This window comes from Triticum aestivum, chromosome 1B, assembly GCF_018294505.1.
Source record: "Triticum aestivum cultivar Chinese Spring chromosome 1B, IWGSC CS RefSeq v2.1, whole genome shotgun sequence".
Taxonomy (NCBI): domain Eukaryota; kingdom Viridiplantae; phylum Streptophyta; class Magnoliopsida; order Poales; family Poaceae; genus Triticum; species Triticum aestivum.
The window spans coordinates 620082752-620101332 of record NC_057795.1 but is presented as its reverse complement, the minus strand read 5'-3'; the positions used below and the strand labels follow the sequence as shown (position 1 = coordinate 620101332).

The following is an 18581-nucleotide window of genomic DNA, read 5'->3' as shown; positions in this document are numbered from 1 at the left end:
CGCCAAGCACGCACTGCAGATGCACAGTGATAAAACGTTGGTCCTGCTCGATTAAAACAGTGCACGGGGCTATCACAACCGTTGCTTAACCCAGTCCTTGCAAATTGATTGCTCTTGCGATGGCCCATTGAATTAACTCACCGCTCAACCCCGGAGCTAGACATTTGTCGAGAGGGAAATTGCATGTGTGTGCACACCACGAGCACACATGCGGTCAGCGTGCTTTTTAACCACACGCAGGAATCGACAAACACTGACTGAACCGTCGGAGCCGATTGAAAACCAAACAGTTTTTGGGTTTCGGAAACCACTATATTTCTAGATAGGGATGAATTAAACGGAGCGCTGATGGATAGAACTTATAAGTGCTGATGGGAGAAGAGTTATATATTTTGTCGGCTTCTGTTTTGTAAATTTTAATTTTTGTTTCTACTCCCTTCGTAAAGAAATATAAGAGTGTGTGATCTAAACGCACTTATATTTTTTTATAGTGGGAGTATATTTTACCTATGTTTTCGTATTTTTTCCAAAACGGACTAATAGTTTGCTCTTCATTTTCGTCCATATTTTCAGATGATTTGGGGGCTAACTGTACGAACTACTTTAATATAATGACTTGGGTTTTCTGGTGGTATTTTTCTGAAGCATTGAAAACCGAATTCCTTGCATGGATGGATGTTGAATTACAATTTACTACTCCCTTCATTTCATAATATAAGAGCTTAGTACAAGTGAATTGTCAGCTGCTTCTCTCCACTAGGTTGAGCTCTTACATGAACTGTCAAATGTCAATGCAGCTGCGTCCAGGCCGGCTGGAGCGCGCGCGCCTCTTCTTGCTCCGCTCCGGCGCACGTACGCTCGTCCACGGCATGCTCCACGTAACGGCTCAACGCGCATATCGCCCCGCTGGCCTCCACCCACAGCTCGTTCAACCAGGGGACCTCGCCGTCGCGCCATCGATGCTCCACAGTAACCAGACTGCTACGCAGCGTAGTAGACGGCGGCGCCGCCGCGTGTAGTGAGCTGGAGATGCGGGTTGCCGCGCGTATGCGTAGCCATTGGGCATTTAAAAGTGGGGGCCCGCGTGTGACGCCCCTCCTCCCCCAACCGCCGCGCGGAGGGCCCGGAAGGCCGGTACGAGAGCCGCCGCGCTGCTGCTGACTCCAGCGCACCGGAATCCCGACCTGGTCGGGCTCGATCGGCCGGCTCGGTCGTTGCTGCTTCGGATATGGGCCGCGAAATGGCCGCCTCCTATTGGTTCACGTTCGCCCTTTGCGGCTAATTTCTCCTCTCTCCTTTTTTTTTCCCGAAAACAAGGAAAATGCCTTTTTTACTCGAGAGAACTAAGGAGATGCTTTTCATGTTTTGAGCTTTTAGTTCACAAAAGTCTATCCGAAACAGCATGCGACTGATTCTAGAAAACCCCGCAAAAAAGGCTGATTCTAGAAAAAAAATCTGTGTACAATTATGAGCAATTCCATGAGGTCAGCTAACTTAAACCTACAATCAACAATAGTCAATTTCATGAAGCTCGAATATGGTCCGGATTTTTTCGCTCTGATGTGTGTACCCATTCGCTCTACTCTCCTATGCAATCTCACCATCGCCCGACCTCATTGGCCTCTCGGCAGCTAGCATCTCCTTGATCGCTCCTCCTCTAAAAATGTCAAACCCTTGTCCTCGTCAAGTCGTCATCCTCCTCCTCGTCGTCTCCAATGCTTGTCACCGCTAGACCAACTGCACTAGATGTGTTAACATAAGCACAAGAGAGTCCAGACGTTCGCCAGTACTCCTAATAATTAACTTGGCCTTTGGGGCCGATGAATCTTCATCGCTCCCTCTCCATCTCCCCTCAAAGTCAGTCTTGGTCTTTTCGTACCGGGGCACAAGAAGAGGTGACGAAGACAACAAGGGGTGACCACATTTCTTCTTCTCAAGTAACAATTAGATAGTGAGTGTACGAACCTCTAAATTCGTATGGATCCCCCCCCCCCCCCAAAAAGCACACATACACGTAGGAAATTCCTGTCTCCGTCTCTCACAAAAAGGTAGGATCAAGTTTAGGTAGCTTCAGTGCTTGTAGCCGTCGCTAAGTGGTCTATAGATTTGGATGTATTTTTTATTATTTATGGTGTTCATTGTATTGTCAGGATTGAAGATGAATAGAACGAAAGTTTTCTATAAAAGAAGCATTTATCCCGGTTACTAGGAAATGTGGTTTCAGGAGCCGCCCCCACAAGTTGAACTACGAGTGTATAGCTAGGAGGGAGGTGCGGCACGTACGGCAAGCACGTCCTTGTCGCGGGTCCTTGATCGAGCTAGTAGCTTAACTGTCCGGCCCGTTGATAGCACATGCATGTAGAGCAACTTGCAAGCCTCGGGGACACGTACGGAACGGAACGGTGTGCCGCTGCATTCCATTCCATGGATTATAATTCCTCCCACGGATCTTGACCTGACACGCCGACAGCCAAGCCAAGTCAGCACCTACCATCTCATTTCGAAGAAGAACTGTACGTGCCAATCCATCGATGGAATGAATCATCACCAAGAATTTCCTCAAGCTAGCTAGGACCCCACCCGTACGCTTATTGCAGGGTCTTTTTCTTTATGCCGTGCGAACTCTTTGCACTAGCAAGCATAGTTAATTAAGGTGTGCGTACGTACGTACATACGTGTAGACCGGTCGAGGACCAGGGCAAGCAAGTACGTGTAGCTATAGGAGTATTGATTACTCTTAATTGTACTGTGGAGGACTTGACAGATGAAGGTTAGCGCTCAAGTACGTCGGCGGCTGTGCATTGGCATCTCACGCGCGACACGTACGTAGCCTTCTTCTTCTTCCAACTATAAGCCGGTCTCGCTATTTGCGGAATTGATTATGGCAGGACAAACTCTAGCCGGCCGGCCGGAGAGATAAGCACGTAGTACTACATCGGTACGTGTGTGCAACTATATGAACTTCGTCGTGTGTACGTAGGTACACTCATTTCAACGAAAGCTAATTTTGGACGGAGGTTGTAGCTTGCTAACCACACATATGCCATGAGTTGTACGTATGTGCAGCTAGAACATGCATGGATGCGAACGCAAATGGAAACTAAGTAAGATCCTAGTTACTGTACAAATGTCTCTGGGTCTCTAGCTAGCTTAGCTACTACGCACTGTTAATTTGGACTTTGGACGTACGTCTCGATCGGCACAGTCTGGTTTCTGGTCACAGGCTAGCTTAGCGAGCTAGCTTTAATGAGAATCCAAGAATAGGAAGAAGAAGCTGAGTCGATCGACCGAAAACGAAAAGAATGCCGACCTTAACAACAGATGGCCGATCGAGCATATCTTGCGGTGCATTGTATCCATTTTCTTTCTTTGGATAGGAAATGAACGAGTGATGGTCGCATGTGCACGTCCGTAGCCCCGGCCGCGTGCACAACGTGGCGTTACCGTTCACCGGCGTGTGTGCAAGGCGGCAAATGGGTGTAGCCAGCCGTATAGACACGATCGCGATCGAGATGGTAGATCGACGGAAAGACCATGGAACAGTAGCGTTCACAGGCACGTAAACGTAGCGACCACCGCGCGCGCGGCTGCACATGCCGATCAGCCGCCACGACGACGATCGGCGAGGATATGCATGCATGGATGGATGCGTTTCGGGCAGGAAGGACAAGGAAGGAAGACGGCGCGGGCGGCTGGCGGCTGGGGTACTGTGCCTGTTGCGGCTCCCTACGTGGGCCGTAGCGGTAGCTCCACCTTCCGCTACCGCCGACGCACACAAGTCCGATCGTCTTTGGGATAATCCTGAATCCGTCCAAGTGGCCGGTCCATGCAATGATGCAACCGAAATGTCGTGCTACTCCAGAACTGAACACACATGTTACACGCACGCCGGTCCGAAGATCTCGTCTCAGAAACTTCTGTTATGTGGTACTCCCTCTGTAAACTAATATAAGAGCGTTTAGAATACTAAGTAGTATTCTAAACGCTCTTATATTAGTTTACAGAGGGAGTACTCTATAAACAAGTGCGTGTGCAATACAAGTTACAGCTTACACGGTGTGCAAAGATGTACTACTACAGTATCTATCGACAGTTATCGATCTAGTCTGAAGCAGTGCGGTTATAAACGCGCATGGGCACTCACCTCTATGACCGCACGTACCTGCATTCTACACACGTATGAGCACAGAGCACCTTTAAAAAACTGAATCAGCACATCCTGAGGTTGAGTACTTAGAGCATCTCCAACAGGCGCCCAAAAAGAGCTCCGCGCGCTAAAAGTTTGTTTTTTTGGGCGCCGGACAGCTCCAACAGAAGCTGTAGCGCTAAAAGTTTTTGCGCGCGCGCTGAAAAACGCTATCGCGCGCGCCGTATTTGGGGCGCCGGATTGCGCGCGCTTCACAATTTGCACTGTCTGTTTTTTGGGCGCGCGTTTTTGGGCACCTGCTAAAGCAAAGTTGGTCCCGGCGCTTTAAAAGTGCTACAATGGCGCACTATAATGTTTATTGGGCGCGGAATTTTTGTGCGGCTGTTGGAGATGCTCTTAGGATGGGACACATTTGCAAACCTCGTGAGAGTAGCATAGCTTACGCTTACGGCTGGCTGGCACGCATTTATGATGCAGACACATACCCGTAATTCAGTTTCAGGGAATTGTCGACAGTTTCTTTCAGTCTGAGTGCAGTTTGTAAACAGTTTGCTCAAACTTGTCAACGAAGAATCGGATTCTGTTTGAACCTGCCTGAAAACCATGTGTCACTGAAAAATTACTGAAAAACCTCCAACTACTAAGGCATTGTTAAAAGACGACTCTGCTTCAAATATACCCAAACCCTCCAAAACAAGGCCCAATACTTTTCCCTTTCATATATTTTCCTCTTTGTTTGGCAGAGACAACCACGTCATTTTTCTACTGGGTAAATACATTATCTGCTCAACGCTAGGACCCGATGGGAACTCCCATAGCATCGTCAAGATCCTCGTCGCATCGCCGCTCTATTCCCCTACCAGTCAACAGTATGTACATACAAAAATTGCTCACGCTTTATAGGCCACAAAGGGTTTCTCTTCTGTTGCCCCAACAAAGTCCCTGCTTCGGTGCGTGCTCCGATCGTGTAGCCCATGTCAGACGCCATATCTGACAATGCATAACAAATGATTGATCATATCAAGTTTCGGAAACAGACTTCAGAAAGCAGTGCAAGTGCTGACAGGAAAAGTTACCTCTATATTAGCGGGAAGAAGATGTATTCGGCGTAGAAGAGGTTCCAGATGAACCGGTAGTACTGTGAAATAGCATCCTGCCACACAAACAAACAGCTAAAACTGATGCACTTGGAACCCAAAAAACACATCATGCATGCATATTTACTTCTGTGAATAATCTTCCATTACTACAAATCTCTTCTAGCAAAATTCATAAAGAGAGTACAAGCCGGCAATAGAAAAATTAACTGTGCAACGACGCCCAATCACAAGAATGGAACTAATTTGCATGTGCGACATTGCAACTTCAGAGCACTTTACTTTTGTTGGTTTTTAGCATTCCATGCCCAGGACACTGCAATGCCATGTTTCCTCTCAAGAACAGAGAGATTACATGTATGATACTGAATAGCATGGGGGCTACTTATTCTACTAAAATAACCAAAACATATGCAAGCTCACAAACAACGCTTCTCCTGGCAATTTCAATTATGAAGTCTTCATATTTCAAAAGTTGCATGACGAACAAGAGCTGTGAAGAGCGTAGGTTAAAAGCCTCACCTTACTGTACTTTGCTTGCTCCAGAACCCATGTCTGAAATCATTCAACATAACAAGACAGTTAGCAAAATAAATGCATTTGCTCCAGAACCCAAGGAATTAGCTTTGAATGAGTTAAATGCTGCATTTTCCATTGAGGTTTGGGTTCCTAAGCTGGAGTCCCCAGTGATCAAATTATGTTTTGTTTGTCTAGCCTTTAATAAAGTTGGACCATTTAATTTTGGGTCTAAGAACAGTCAGACAAAAGGTAATTGTAAGCCAGTTATGCAGGATTGAACAGGGAAGGTAGAGATGTTAGAAACTCCAGGACTGATCATCTACAAGGGTCTAAGTCTTTACCTGAAAAATTAAAGCAACTGCAAGAGCAGCATGAAAAGGCACCATTACAAAGCTCCTGAAAGCCTGCAATTTTGAAAAACACCATCAGTACAACTGCATAAGGTAACACTGCTTAGTACAGAGTTATGCGTCGAAGTACTGTCTTTTTTTCAAAAACATCCACTGATCAGAAAGGGATCCTTGGGATAAATAAATAATCATAGTAAACAATGCTGCAAACTTTTAATTTTGAAAAACACCATCAGTACAACTGCATAAGGTAACACTGCTTAGTACAGAGTTATGCGTCGAAGTACTGTCTTTTTTTCAAAAACATCCACTGATCAGAAAGGGATCCTTGGGATAAATAAATAATCATAGTAAACAATGCTGCAAACTTTTACTGGTCCAATTGACCATAGATACATGTTTCTGTCAACTGAAACATTGCTGCAGTTTGAAATTTCACTAATTCAACTGGAAGCAGGGAAATAATATCAAAGGACGGTCAAAGCAGTAGAAATCCAACCTGAGGAATAAGAAAAGGTACTACAATAGCAGCAACATAATTTGCCAGCAATAAACCAGAGCCAAGGAAGGCAATATTTCTGACACCAAGCTTTGTCGCCAAAGTTGATATTTGGAATCTACAGGGGGGAAACATTATAAGTACAAGATCAGTAATTCAATTAGAGATGTCCCTTAAACAAATAAATAGTTCAACAGAACTGGCTAAGGACGCTGACTGCTAATATTCAGTCTCAAAGGAAACAAAGTAGAGAACTGTCTACATTTTTTCGAGAAAACGCAAGAAGAGCTTGCATTTCATTGCTTTGGAAAGAGGGTTTCGGTTACAATCCTCCTAGGAGGGAATTACAAGGCTGAGGGCATGTTAGTGCACGTCCCAGGTTTGGGGCAAGATGGCACGAAGCCCGAGGGCGCCGGCTCTGGCCCAGAGGGTGGCCTCGTCTTTGATCTTCGTGAGCAGGTCGGTCGTCGAGGGCTGGCCTCTGTTGAAGACGCAGTCGTTGCGGTGCTTCCATATCATCCATGGGACGAGGAGGGTCGCGGAGGCGAGGCCCTTGCGCATGAGTGTTGGGGTGGCATGTCGCGCCGTGCGCCACCAGTCGTTGAGAGAGAGCTCTCTGTCGGGCGGGGCGCAGGGGAGCCTGAGCCAGTGCAGAACCTCATGCCAAATCTGTCTGGTGAAGGGGCAGGCGAGGGTGAGGTGGTGCATGGTCTCGGGGGCCTGATCACAAAGGAGGCAGCGTGTGGGGTGCTGCAGGCCGCGGCAGGCGAGGCGGTCGGCAGTCCAGCATCGGTCCAGGCGGGCGAGCCAGTGGAAGAAGCGGACGCGCGGCGGCGCCCAATTCTTCCAGGTGAGCTTCCATGCATCGCAGCCCAAGGAGCCATTGAAAGTGGCGAGGTAGGCTGATTTGGCGGAGTAGACGCCGCTTGTGCTCCACTTCCAGACGAGGCGATCTGGCTCGGCAGAGTGTCGTGGCGCTGATAGTTTGCCAGAGCTGTAGGTACTGCCCGATCTCGTGTATGCCGATCGTGCCGTGAATGTCTCGTGCCCACTTGTTGGCCTGGAGGCCATCGGCGACGGTCCGGAGCTTGCGGCGGCGCTTGGGGGTGCAGGCGTAGAGGAGTGGCGCGATCTCGCAGACGGAGCGACCGTCGATCCAGCGATCTTCCCAGAAGAGGGCCTCCGTGCCGTTCCCGATTTGCATGGTGGTAGAGGCGAAGAAGAATGAGCGCTCCTCAGCGGTGAACTGCAGGTCGAGGCCTGCCCATGCTCTGGTGTTGTCCGTGCGGCTGAACCACAACCAGCGGGTGCGGAGCGCAAGGCTGGTCCGTCCGAGGTCGCGCACGCCGAGGCCACCGAGCGAGAGCGGCCTAGCGACGCGCTGCCAGTTGACATGGCAGTGGCCTCCGTTTGCCTCCGCGCGCCCAGCCCACAGGAAGCCGCGCTGAATTTTCTCGAGTGCGCGGATGGTCTTCTTGGGTGGCGCGAGGGCGAGGAGCTGGTGGATCGGTATTGCGCTGAGGATGGCTTTGACGTACGCAAGGCGGCCGGCTTTGTTCATGAGATGCGCCTTCCAGGTGGGGAGCATGCTGGCCGTTTTGTCGACGACGGGCTGCAGCTGTGCGGCTGTCGGGCGATGCAGAGTCAGAGGGATGCCCAGGTACGTGATCGGGAGCTCGGCGAGGGGGCAGCCCAACAGGTTGACAGCAGCCGTGACCTCATCAGCGGTGCATCGGATCAGGGTGGCCGAGCTTTTGTTGTAGTTGACGAGGAGGCCTGAGGCTCGGCCGAAGAGCAGCAGGATGCTCTTGACGGCGGTGATGTCGGCAACGGTGGGGTGGCAGAAAAGGATCACGTCATCGGCGTAGAGGGAGACCGAGGGGATCGGGCGCCGGGGGTGTAATCGCTGCAGGACGCCCAGCTCCGTGGCACGGCGTAGAAGGCGACCGAGCGTGTCGACGGCGAGGACGAACAGCTGCGGGGACACTGGGTCGCCCTGGCGAAGGCCACACCGGTGCCAAATGGTGGGGCCGGGGTCTCCGTTGATGAGCACCTTCGTGCTGGCCGAGGAGAGCAAGATGGCGAGCCATTCCAGGAAGCGGTAGCCGAAGCCGTACTGCCGGAGGACCTCGAATAGGAACGGCCAGCTGATGGTGTCGAAGGCACGAGCGAGGTCCAGTTTCAGGAGGGCGCGAGGGGCCCCGAGCTGGTGCAGGAGGCGTGCAGACTGGCGCACGAGGATGAAGTTGTCGTGCAAGCTGCGCCTAGGGATGAAGGCATTCTGGCAAGTGCTGACGAGGTTGCAGAGCTTCGGCGCGAGCCGGAGCGAGAGGACCTTGGCGAAGATCTTGGCGACGAGGTGAATTAGGCTTATAGGCCTAAAGTCGCCGAGACCGCGTGCGTCCGCGCGCTTCGGTAGCAGGGTGAGCGGGGCCTGGTTGAGGGAGCAGAAACCTCGACCGCGCAGCTCGTACAGTTGCTGGAAAACGTCGACGAAGTCTTGTCGAACAATGGGCCAGCACGCACGCAGGAACTCTGCGGTGAAGCCGTCCGGGCCCGGAGCCTTGCGAGCGGGGAGACGCTTCACAGCGTTCCAAATTTCCTCGGCGTCAAAGGGGGCGTCGAGGTCGTCGAGGTTGGTGGGCGTGATCAGCTCGGAGAGGTCAAGGCTGCAGTCGCGGGGCGTCTCGTGGCCGAGCAGGGCGTCAAAGTGCGCGTAGGCCGCGGCCGCCATGTCGCGGGGGGCGGAGATTGGGGCGCCGTCCACGGTGAGGCAATGAATCCGATTCTTCTGCCGGCGATACGTGCATTGCCGGTGAAAGAATGATGTGTTAGCGTCGCCGTCCTTTAGAGTTGCGATGCGGGCGCGCTGTCGGGCGATGGTGCGCTCGAGAGAGGCGAGGCCGAGGTAGGAGGCCTTGATCTGCCGTCGAAGCCAGTCTTCGTGCGGGGACAGGGGCCGGCTCTCCTGCGCCGTGTCCAGCCTGAGAAGGAGCTCTCTGGAGATAGCGAGCTTGAGGCGAACGTTGCCCACAGTTCGCATGCTCCAGCTAGTGAGCTTGCGCGCAGTGATTTGCATGCGCTGCATGAGTCGCCGGAAGGGGTCGCTGCAATGGGTGGAGTGCCAGGCATCCGCCACAGTGTCATGGAATCCATCCAAGCGTGTCCAGAATTCCTCAAAGTGGAAACGGCGATGACCTGGCGGCACCGGTTTGCAATCAAGCAGCAATGGGCTGTGATCGGAAACAACGGAGGCGAGGCATCGGAGATGGCACTCCCCATGCAGTTCCTCCCAGTCGGGGGTACAGAGGACGCGGTCGAGGTGCACCAGGGTGGGGGGTGACTGCTCGTTGGACCACGTGTAGCGCCGGCCATTGAGGTAGACTTCTTTGAGGACAAGGTCGTTGATCGCACGCCGGAAGCGACCCATCATGCGGCGGTTGAGATTGCCATTGCTCTTGTCTTCGTCACGGTAAATGAGGTTGAAGTCGCCACAAAGCATCCAGGGGCCGTTGCAAGCCGCCCGGACGTCGCGAAGCTCCTGTAAGAAGGCGATCTTGTCGGCGTCTAGCTGCGGCCCATAAACCACGGTAATCCACCACGGTGTGCGTGCGCCGGAGGGGGCGGATACCTTGGCCGTCAGTGTGTGTGACGTGAACTCAGGGTCCGAGATGGCTACCTCCCTGCTTTTCCAGGCAAGCAAGATGCCGCCACGGGTGCCATCCGCGGGGAGGTAAACATAGTCGTCGAATTCCGAGCCAAGTGCTTCGAGGACAGTCGACGAGCAAACCAAACCCATCTTTGTTTCTTGGAGGCAAACGATAGACGCGTTAGCGGTTACAACAAGAGAACGAACGGTAGTACGGCGAGCGCGCGCGTTGAGGCCGCGCACATTCCAGATCAGAATCTTGGGCTCATGATCCATGGAGAAGAGGTCGACGGAGGGGCGCGTGGGCGCGGTCATGCCTCAATCGGGCTGCCGGCGACCACCGTGGTGATCGGCACGATCGTGGGATCCGCTGGTAGCTCGCGATCAACCAGCGCGGCAATGGCCGAGAGGATGGGCAGAGTGATGGGCGTGGCGAAGAGGCCTTCGTACGCCTTCATCTCAACCGAGGTGATCCTCTGGTCGACCCCGACGATGCCCAGGGTGCGCAGGATGTGGATCTGCGAGCGCCGTTCGGCCGTTGGGGGGCTGCAGATTTGCAAGGCGTGGAGGCGGCCGAGCGTCCGCGCCGTGGGGTGAAGTGGGGAGGCACGCGTCGTGGCCGTCTGCCGGGGGGTGGGAGGGCCGCATCGATCTGCTTAGTGGCGGTGGCGAGGAAATCTCCCAGAGTCCAGGAGGCGGGCGCCGTCGCGCGTGGGCGGGATCGGCGAAGGGTGATTGGTGGGGAAGCGAAGCGTGCGGGAGGGCACGGCGACGTGACGTTGGTCGCGATGAGTCATGTGCATGCCTCCATGTTGGGTCGCCGCCTGCGCGTCCCCAGGGAGGGCCTCTGTCGGCACAGCGCCATGGTGGGCCTCATGCTGGGCCTCGGACGGGTGTGCCGTCTCGGCAGTGGGCCGAGTCGTGGCTGGCTTGTCCATGCGTGGTGGGGCCTCCACGGGATCCTCCCGTTGCTCCAGCACCGGTCCAGCTGTCGGTGCATGGGCCGCCAGGGCGGGGGTTCGGTCCGTGGACCGGTCAGCACTGGGCGCAGCAGCACCAGGGGGGGACAGCGGCAGAGCGCTGCTTTGCCCCGACAGCGGATCAGCGGCAGGCGTCGAAGGCTGGGAGTCTGGCACCATGCTGGCCAGTGATTGGCCATCCACAGGGCTATCCTGATCCCTATGCATGTCATGGCAAGCCTCATCCGGCGCCGTCATCGTGTGGCCCGCCCCAAGAGGCAGAGGCGACGCGGGCGGGCTGGCAGGGGCTGGGTTGGGGGAAGGCCGAGCCAATAGCCGTCGCCCAGCTGTCGAGCTGGTGGGTGGTGGGATGCGAGTTTCGGGGCGGGAGGACGATGGTGGCACGGGGGGGCCATCCCTGTCGCAGGCCGCCAGCCTTTCCTTTCCCCGACTCTTTCCCCTTTTGGAAAAGCGACGAGAGCCCGAGGGCCCCCCAGCAGCAGGCCAGGGGTCCATCGTGCGTGTGCGCCTGGCAACGGCCGTACGTCTGCGAGGTTGGCACCACCCGGCGTCGACGGCGACCCCATCGGCGCGGCCACGGCGGCTGGACACGCGACAAGTCGCGGAGTCGACAGCCATGCCGTCCGCACGACCGTCAGTGGCGTTGGGGGAGCGCCGGCGCTTGCGCCCGCGGCGGCGGCCGCGGTGGCGTCCTGCAGCGTGCTCACGACCGATGTTTCCATCATTGCCGTCCGGTGCGTCATCGTCGCTTGGGCCGGGGCCGTTGCGGGCGGGGGGCTGCGCCGGCCGGCGGGGTGTGGCCAAGGTGAGCATGATGGAGACCGGGTAGATGAGGGTGCGCATGGCTGGCGAGAGGGTGCGGTCGCGGGCGTGGTTGCGGGAGGGGACGGGCTCGACGATCTCCAGGACGGCCGCTTGGCGGATGCTCGCAGGGTCGCGCGTGCGCGCGGTGAGGCGGAAGGTGGCGAGGTCGGCACGAGAGCGCGTGCTCGGGTGGAGGCGCTCAATCCAGCAGCTGGTGCCGAGGATATGCTCGGCGGTGGACAGGTGCCATGCGTGCGCTGGAATGCCGCGGAGCTCGAGCTCAACACTGCAGTCCAGGGAACCGAGCTGTGCGTGAGCAAGCTTGTTCCATGGGCGGAGCGCAAGGGTGAACCCGGGGCCGTTGATGAAGTGGTCGCCGGCGAGGCGGTCCATGAGCTCTCTGGTCGCGAAGATGAGGAGGAAATCCTCGGGGCGATGCGCGTGGATGGTGAAGTCGCCGGGGAGGAGGTCGAAGGATGCGTACATGACGCTCTCGACGTCGCTGGCGGCGACCGCGGGTCTATCTCCGGTGATGGAGACGACCATCCCACGGCGCAGCACCAGTTCGGCCTCCTCCATCTCCACAGAGCGCGGTATGATGACGCGCACCGGGTCGACGGCCGGGGGCGGCGAAGGCTGGGGGGGCGCTGCGGCCGCCACGGGCGGGGGGCGATGCGGAGGTGTGGCGCCTGGCGGGCGACCGTGGTCGGCGCAGCGGCGGCGGCGACGGCGGGGGAGGGGCGCGAAGGACGCCGCGCTGGTACTTCCAGCAGTCCCGCGAACCGTGCCCGGAGTAGAGGCAGCGGCGGCAGCGGACGTCGTTGGTGCACTCGCGCACGGGGTGGCCGGGGTCCAGGCAGCGGAAGCAGAGGCCAGCGGCCTCCTCCGGCGAGGGGCTGCGGCGGTGGCGCCGCAGGGCCGAGGGGGAAGCCTCGCGGCGCGCGGTCCGGCGCCGGTTCCTGCGGCGGGGCGCCTGGAAGCCATCCGCGTCGACTACCGGGCCTCCGGCGGCGCGGTGAACCTCGCTGCGGGGCCCAAGGCGGGCGGCGGCAGGAACGCGCGGGGGCGGTGCGGCGGGGCCGGCCGCGGCCGGGGAGAGGGAGGCGGCGAGGGCGGGGCTCGGGGCGGGCGAGGGCGCCCGGGCAACCTCGCAGTAGGACCTCGCGGAGGAGCCGCCGTCGGAGTCCATCCAGCGGCGCGAGCCGTCGGAGCCGAGGTCGAGGTCACCAGAACTGCCAGAGGGGGAGGCCATGGGCGTCGGGGAAGGGGCTAGGCGGTGGGGAGGGCTACTGACGGGGGTCGTCGGCGGCGAGGCTGGAGGCGGGAGGGCTAGGCCAGGAGGGGAGCGGGAGCGGGAGCGGGAGCCATCCCTGGTTTACTTCGATACCGTAGCATTGATTGTAACTGTCTACATTTGAAACAGAGGGTTCACTCAGTATGCAAAACCTACAAATTTTGTCCCTTTCTTTTGTATTTTTAGATCCTTCGAACTGACTATGCTTTAAACAAGTTTTCCAAATATGGGCTGAAATCCCTCAATCCAGCTCTAGATCGTTTTGGCCCACGCCACTTGTCAAGGCTAAGGGAAATAAGAAATAAACATTGGAGGCCAAAGCTCACAATCTTAATTTGTATTTTTATACTTTTCCAATTAGTAGTTTCTTCGACCAATTGCTGTCATTTTTTGGGCCTACAGTCGATAAATTTTTCTAGCAACTAAGAATAGTGACACAAAAACATGGATGTGCACCATAAAAATACAAATATAACTAGACAGTGGTCTACACAAAGGTAACCAATAGTTATTCATTTAAAACTGACATGATCTTTGTTGGAAAAACTAGACGGTGGTTGCTACAAAACCTTGTATAGATTAGAAACTCACTTGCGGTCTCCTTCAACATCCGGAAGATCTTTGGTTATAGCAATGACCAGAGCAAATACTGTCACAAAGCATGTAATGAAAGCAACAGGCGAGCTGCAGATAGAAAGGTATCACATAGCCTTAGACATCACAAATATCTTCAAATGTCTGCAATGAGATGGAACATACCACTTTCTAGATAGGTGTATACTGACTGTAGAAACACAATGCTAACTTAACAAAGTTCGAACAAACTTGCAGCAACTATTTACCTCCATTGGAATGTAAGACCTAATGCAGCTCTAGTAGCATAGTACACCCCAAAGTTGAGAAGGAATCCGCGAACCTGCAAAAAATAAACCAAAGATAGGTTTGTCAAAAAGAAAGAAAATTGTCCTAAAGTAAAATAGAAACATGGTAGCATGGACTTGCAATAAAACAAAAAACATGATAGGACAGCATTACTCAGAGAAATTAGGTTTTCTGACATTATACAGAGGATTTGCGAGTTACGAGGAAACTAAGGACCTAACTTGATAAGTGAAATAAATTTTCGAGTAAATAAACTGTTCTAAGCACGCCTAAATATTTAACTTATTCTCCAAAAGGTGTCACAAGCCAATTTCTGTAAACTGGTATAGCTAGAATTAAGGCGGAGGTGATTCAGTTGTACTCTCATTTCTCCGAAGAAATATATTTCTAGAAAGTTCAATTATACACCGATCATGTTCTGAGCTGCATAAGGAACACCATGTGCATGGGAATAAAAAGCAGGTACGACCACTCAACATGGAGAAACCAGTGTGATCTTAACACTGTTAATTTTCACTCATGCTAAACTACAAAATAGGTTTGCGGCCATATTAGCCAATAAAATTTCCTTTTGTCGCTACAGCCTATCTTGTCACATTATAAATGCCTATGTTTTTAAGGCGGTAAGGCGAGGCAAGGCGCTGGGGGGGCGCCTCACTGCCTAAGCGCTAAGGCACAAGGCAAGGCGACGCCTTAGAGAGTTCTAAGTAGTAGAATTGAGCAGAATTTGGTAGGCAACTGCAGGAGAGGTAGGTGATGGTTGCTTGCTGCTGCCTGCTGTCCTGGAGAGGAGGGGGAGGAGGATCTGCTGGAGAGGAGGGGGAGGCGGATCTGCTGGAGAGGAGGGGGAGAAGCAGCCGGAGAGGAGGGGGAGAAGTTGCTGGAGAAGCTCAGATCCAGCCGCCAGAGGTGGGGTTGGGGGAAAACTGAAACTGGTTAGGGCTCTCTCTCCCCCTGCTAGTAACTGTTGGCGCCCAGACTCTGTTTCCCGCCCTTCTCTTCCCGCCCAGAGCTCTGTTTCCCGCCTGAACTCCCTGCCCTGTCTAAGGCGTCTTCATTTGCCTAAGGCGGGAAGAATGGCGCCTAGGCGGACGCCTTGGACGCCCTATGGACTAAGGCGGACGCCTTAGGCATGCACGTAAGGCAAGGCCGACGCCTTGTAGCCTGGGGGCGCCCTGACGCCTAGGCGTCGCCTAAGCGACGCCTTAGGGACGCCTTAAAAACAATGATAAATGCTACATAGAAACTGTCAGATCTTGGCAAAAAAGAGTGTCAGATACAAGTTAAATGAGTATGAAAATACTTACGAATTTATCTGTCATGTGGAGCCCATTATAAGCCCATGGGAATGGCACAATAGGGTTGCACACTTGCAGTTATGGATTGGCCAGCAACCACATCCAAGGCTTGCATCATTATCTTATGTTTAGTTGTTATATATTTGGTTAAGGGGCTTATCTTTAGTTATTTGGCTAGTCAAGTTGTTAGATCGACCCTATGTAAAACATGCAGTAAATCAAGTGCAAGACTGCAAGTAAGCAGAGATAAATTAAGCAAAGTTTCCAGTTCATAATTGGGCTATCATTCTAAAATATAAGAGCTAAAAAAATGGTGCTGTTACTATAGTAATGAAGAAGAGAGGAGCAAAGTACCGTTGCAATGATAAGAAAAGCAGCAACTGGATATCTCTTCAGTCTGAATGGAGGAACAGAATATATAGTGCCAAGAAATAGACCAAGGCAGTAAAGAGAGGTGATGAAAGGTCCAAAGTTTGAAACGACAATTGAGAAGCCCACCACTGCGAATGCTACGACCAGTAACCATGCTGACTGAACAGAGAGATCACCGGCAGCAATAGGTAAATATGGTTTGTTTACCCTGTTCAGTGGCATAAACTTAGAAATGACAGGTATAGCAGAAACATTGGCTGGGCTTTGGTGATATGTTACTTTAAATGTTAATACTTTGTAGCGGCACCTTTATGAATGAAGGTAGTAAGTGTAAGTGAAGACTAAATTCATGGGAGGCAATATACATACTTGTCGATTCCAATGTCATAGATCTGATTAATCCCAACAATGTAACCGTTGCCGCAGATTAATGCTACAAGCCCATAGAATGCTTTGAATACCAAGCGCCAATCAATCAATTGGGGATTCTCTAATAATGCTCTAGCAACCAAGGCTCTGCATCCACACAACAGTTTCAGAACTAGAAAACTAAATCTCGGTTCAGCCATTATAAATCTAAAGCTTGATGCTCACGTGGATCCCAAAGCAGTTCCACGAATTGTGTGTGGTCTCAAAAATCTCCAGCAGGAATCCTTTAGGTCTGATAGCGTCTTTGAGAGTGGAGCTGGCCCAGCTGCACCAGCTTGAGAGCATGCCTGTAACAGGACCAGGTCAAACCAGTGGGATCATGATATGCGAAAAGACGCATAGTCTCATAGTTACTTGAGTAAATGCGCTGGATGGTGAATATTAGCAAACAGTGAGTTTAAAGATGACTAGTTCTCATGAAAATTGTTTATAAGAAGGTAAAGACATAGGTAATCACATTCATCGTGCTTTGTGAACTGCGATACTCCCTGATCTCCAATTTCCCAAAGAGCCAGCACACAATGCCTATTTGAATTACAGTGCAATTAAACTATGGACGAGACTACTACTGAATGACCAAATGCAGGAAAATCGACTTCTGGACAGAGCTGTCAACAGTGCATCAATGTTTGTAGGAACGCTGTAGCTTCTAAGATGTAGCCTTTTATGGAATGTCGGGGCACATACCAATGCGGAGGTTATTGGAACGCATTTGAGCACTTCATTGTGATGGTGTTATTCCTGATGCCTCTAAATCCTACTGTGCCTTAGTTTCCTTGCATATGAACACGGACAAGGGAAACAACAAAATAGTGTCGATAAAAATAACTGTGAGTCATCCCATATAGTGGGTACAACATGCAATCCTCTTCAGCTGGCTTATATTACCGTCTCTTGTGAGAGTGAGGTGCTACACTTAATTTGCCACCCACCTTTCGAGTCTATGCATTTGTTGGTGTACTATGTACCACTTGAATTGTGGTTATAATGTACATTTCACTCAGCCACACAATGTTCAGGACTTCTGTGACCACTTATGGCATTATTTGCCTCAAGTTGCACGAGAAGCATATCTAATCTTCTTTAACTTTATAAATTGACATAAAAAATGATATTTGTAGGAACACCGGTGCAACTAACAGACGCATTTGAACTCCATATTAGCCAGTAAGCATGTATTAAAGTGGGAAACTCTTCCAACCGGTAGTCCGGCAAAAAGCTTAACTCAGACTACTCTTTGTAGTCGTTCTTACTGCTAGCAAATCACGGCCACGATCAGAACACATGACAACTTGACAAGACGCATTGTCACATATATGAAGATGAGCAAACAATCATTCCATTCATTACTACAGTTTTCACGAAAGATGTCTGCAAGGAGGTAAAGGCTCCCCAATCTCCAATCTTCCCAAAGGGACAGTACACAATTCCTATTCGGATTACAGTGCAATCGAAGCATTGCATCAGGACATTCAGAATTGCAGGTTTCAGCATTGCGTACAAGCCTGAATGCAGTAAAATTGCTTGCTTGAATCATACGCAACTGCCAACGGTGAATCAGTCCTTGTAACAAACACCGCAACCTCTTCTAAGTGGGCGAAGCAGCGGCTCGATTTGCTTGGGCTAAATTGACAGAAACACACCGCCGACAAGCCTACATCGCATTGAGCTAGATATGTGAGATCGGGATGCTTACCCGCACGGTGTCGCGCCGGCGCGGTCGGGCGGCGCCGCAGGGGGCGCGCGGGGACAGAGTGAATCGGGTGGAAGCAGAGGAGAAGATAGGTGAAGCGGCCGGCGGCGCCGGGCGCCTGCCGCGGCCGGCCGGGGCGGGGAGGTAGCGAGCGGCGGTGGTGGGCGAGTGGGAGGGGGCGGGAGGGGAGGCGAGGGAAGCCATGGATGGGGAGGGGAGTACACTCTCGGCCTTTCCCCCCTGCTCAGCCACCCGTCGCCATTGGGGATTTGATGAGGCTGCAGGCAGCGAGTGAGGAGATGCCACGGGGGCCGTGCGTGTGCTATCCTATGGCTGTGGTAGGTGTTCATGCTATGGTTTGAGCATTTTTCCTTGTTATTAGGAACACAGTTTTTCCACCCACTTTATTTTCCACTATGGTGGTAATTTAATTTTTGAAAATTACTCTACAAGAACCGAGCGCCCGCTATGAAGATCTGGTCTTCGGAAGGGGTGGACTTTGAGTTGCGTCTGATGAAGGTAGGTTGCAGGGGCATCTTTGGATGGGGAGGTTTCTCGAGCATCTAGA

The 18581-nt window shown here is 52.7% G+C and overlaps 1 protein-coding gene across 1 annotated transcript; it reads right to left on the bottom strand.

The window, feature by feature from the left end:
- Positions 1–4821: 4821 nt before the first annotated feature.
- LOC123142883 (probable homogentisate phytyltransferase 2, chloroplastic) lies at positions 4822–18282 on the bottom strand. Its single transcript, XM_044561592.1, has 11 exons — positions 18017–18282; positions 16486–16607; positions 16261–16407; positions 15874–16099; positions 14182–14255; positions 13931–14023; positions 6613–6730; positions 6105–6167; positions 5767–5799; positions 5224–5300; positions 4822–5137 (listed from the first exon to the last, which is right to left on the bottom strand). Exons 1-10 carry the CDS (start codon positions 18215–18217, stop codon positions 5226–5228), a joined length of 1152 nt encoding a protein of 383 aa, XP_044417527.1. The 5' UTR covers positions 18218–18282; the 3' UTR covers positions 4822–5137; positions 5224–5225.
- Between the last annotated feature and the right edge of the window lie 299 nt (positions 18283–18581).

Excerpts from the sequence above, each read along its gene's own strand:
- LOC123142883 (XM_044561592.1), bottom strand. The coding sequence starts at position 18,217 with ATGGCTTCCCTCGCCTCCCCTCCCGCCCCCTCCCACTCGCCCACCACC. Across the intron at positions 16,608-18,016 it reads GCCGGCGCGACACCGTGCGG|GCATGCTCTCAAGCTGGTGC; the intron begins GTAAGCATCCCG and ends GTCCTGTTACAG. Across the intron at positions 5,301-5,766 it reads AGCAAGCAAAGTACAGTAAG|GATGCTATTTCACAGTACTA; the intron begins GTGAGGCTTTTA and ends TTTGTGTGGCAG.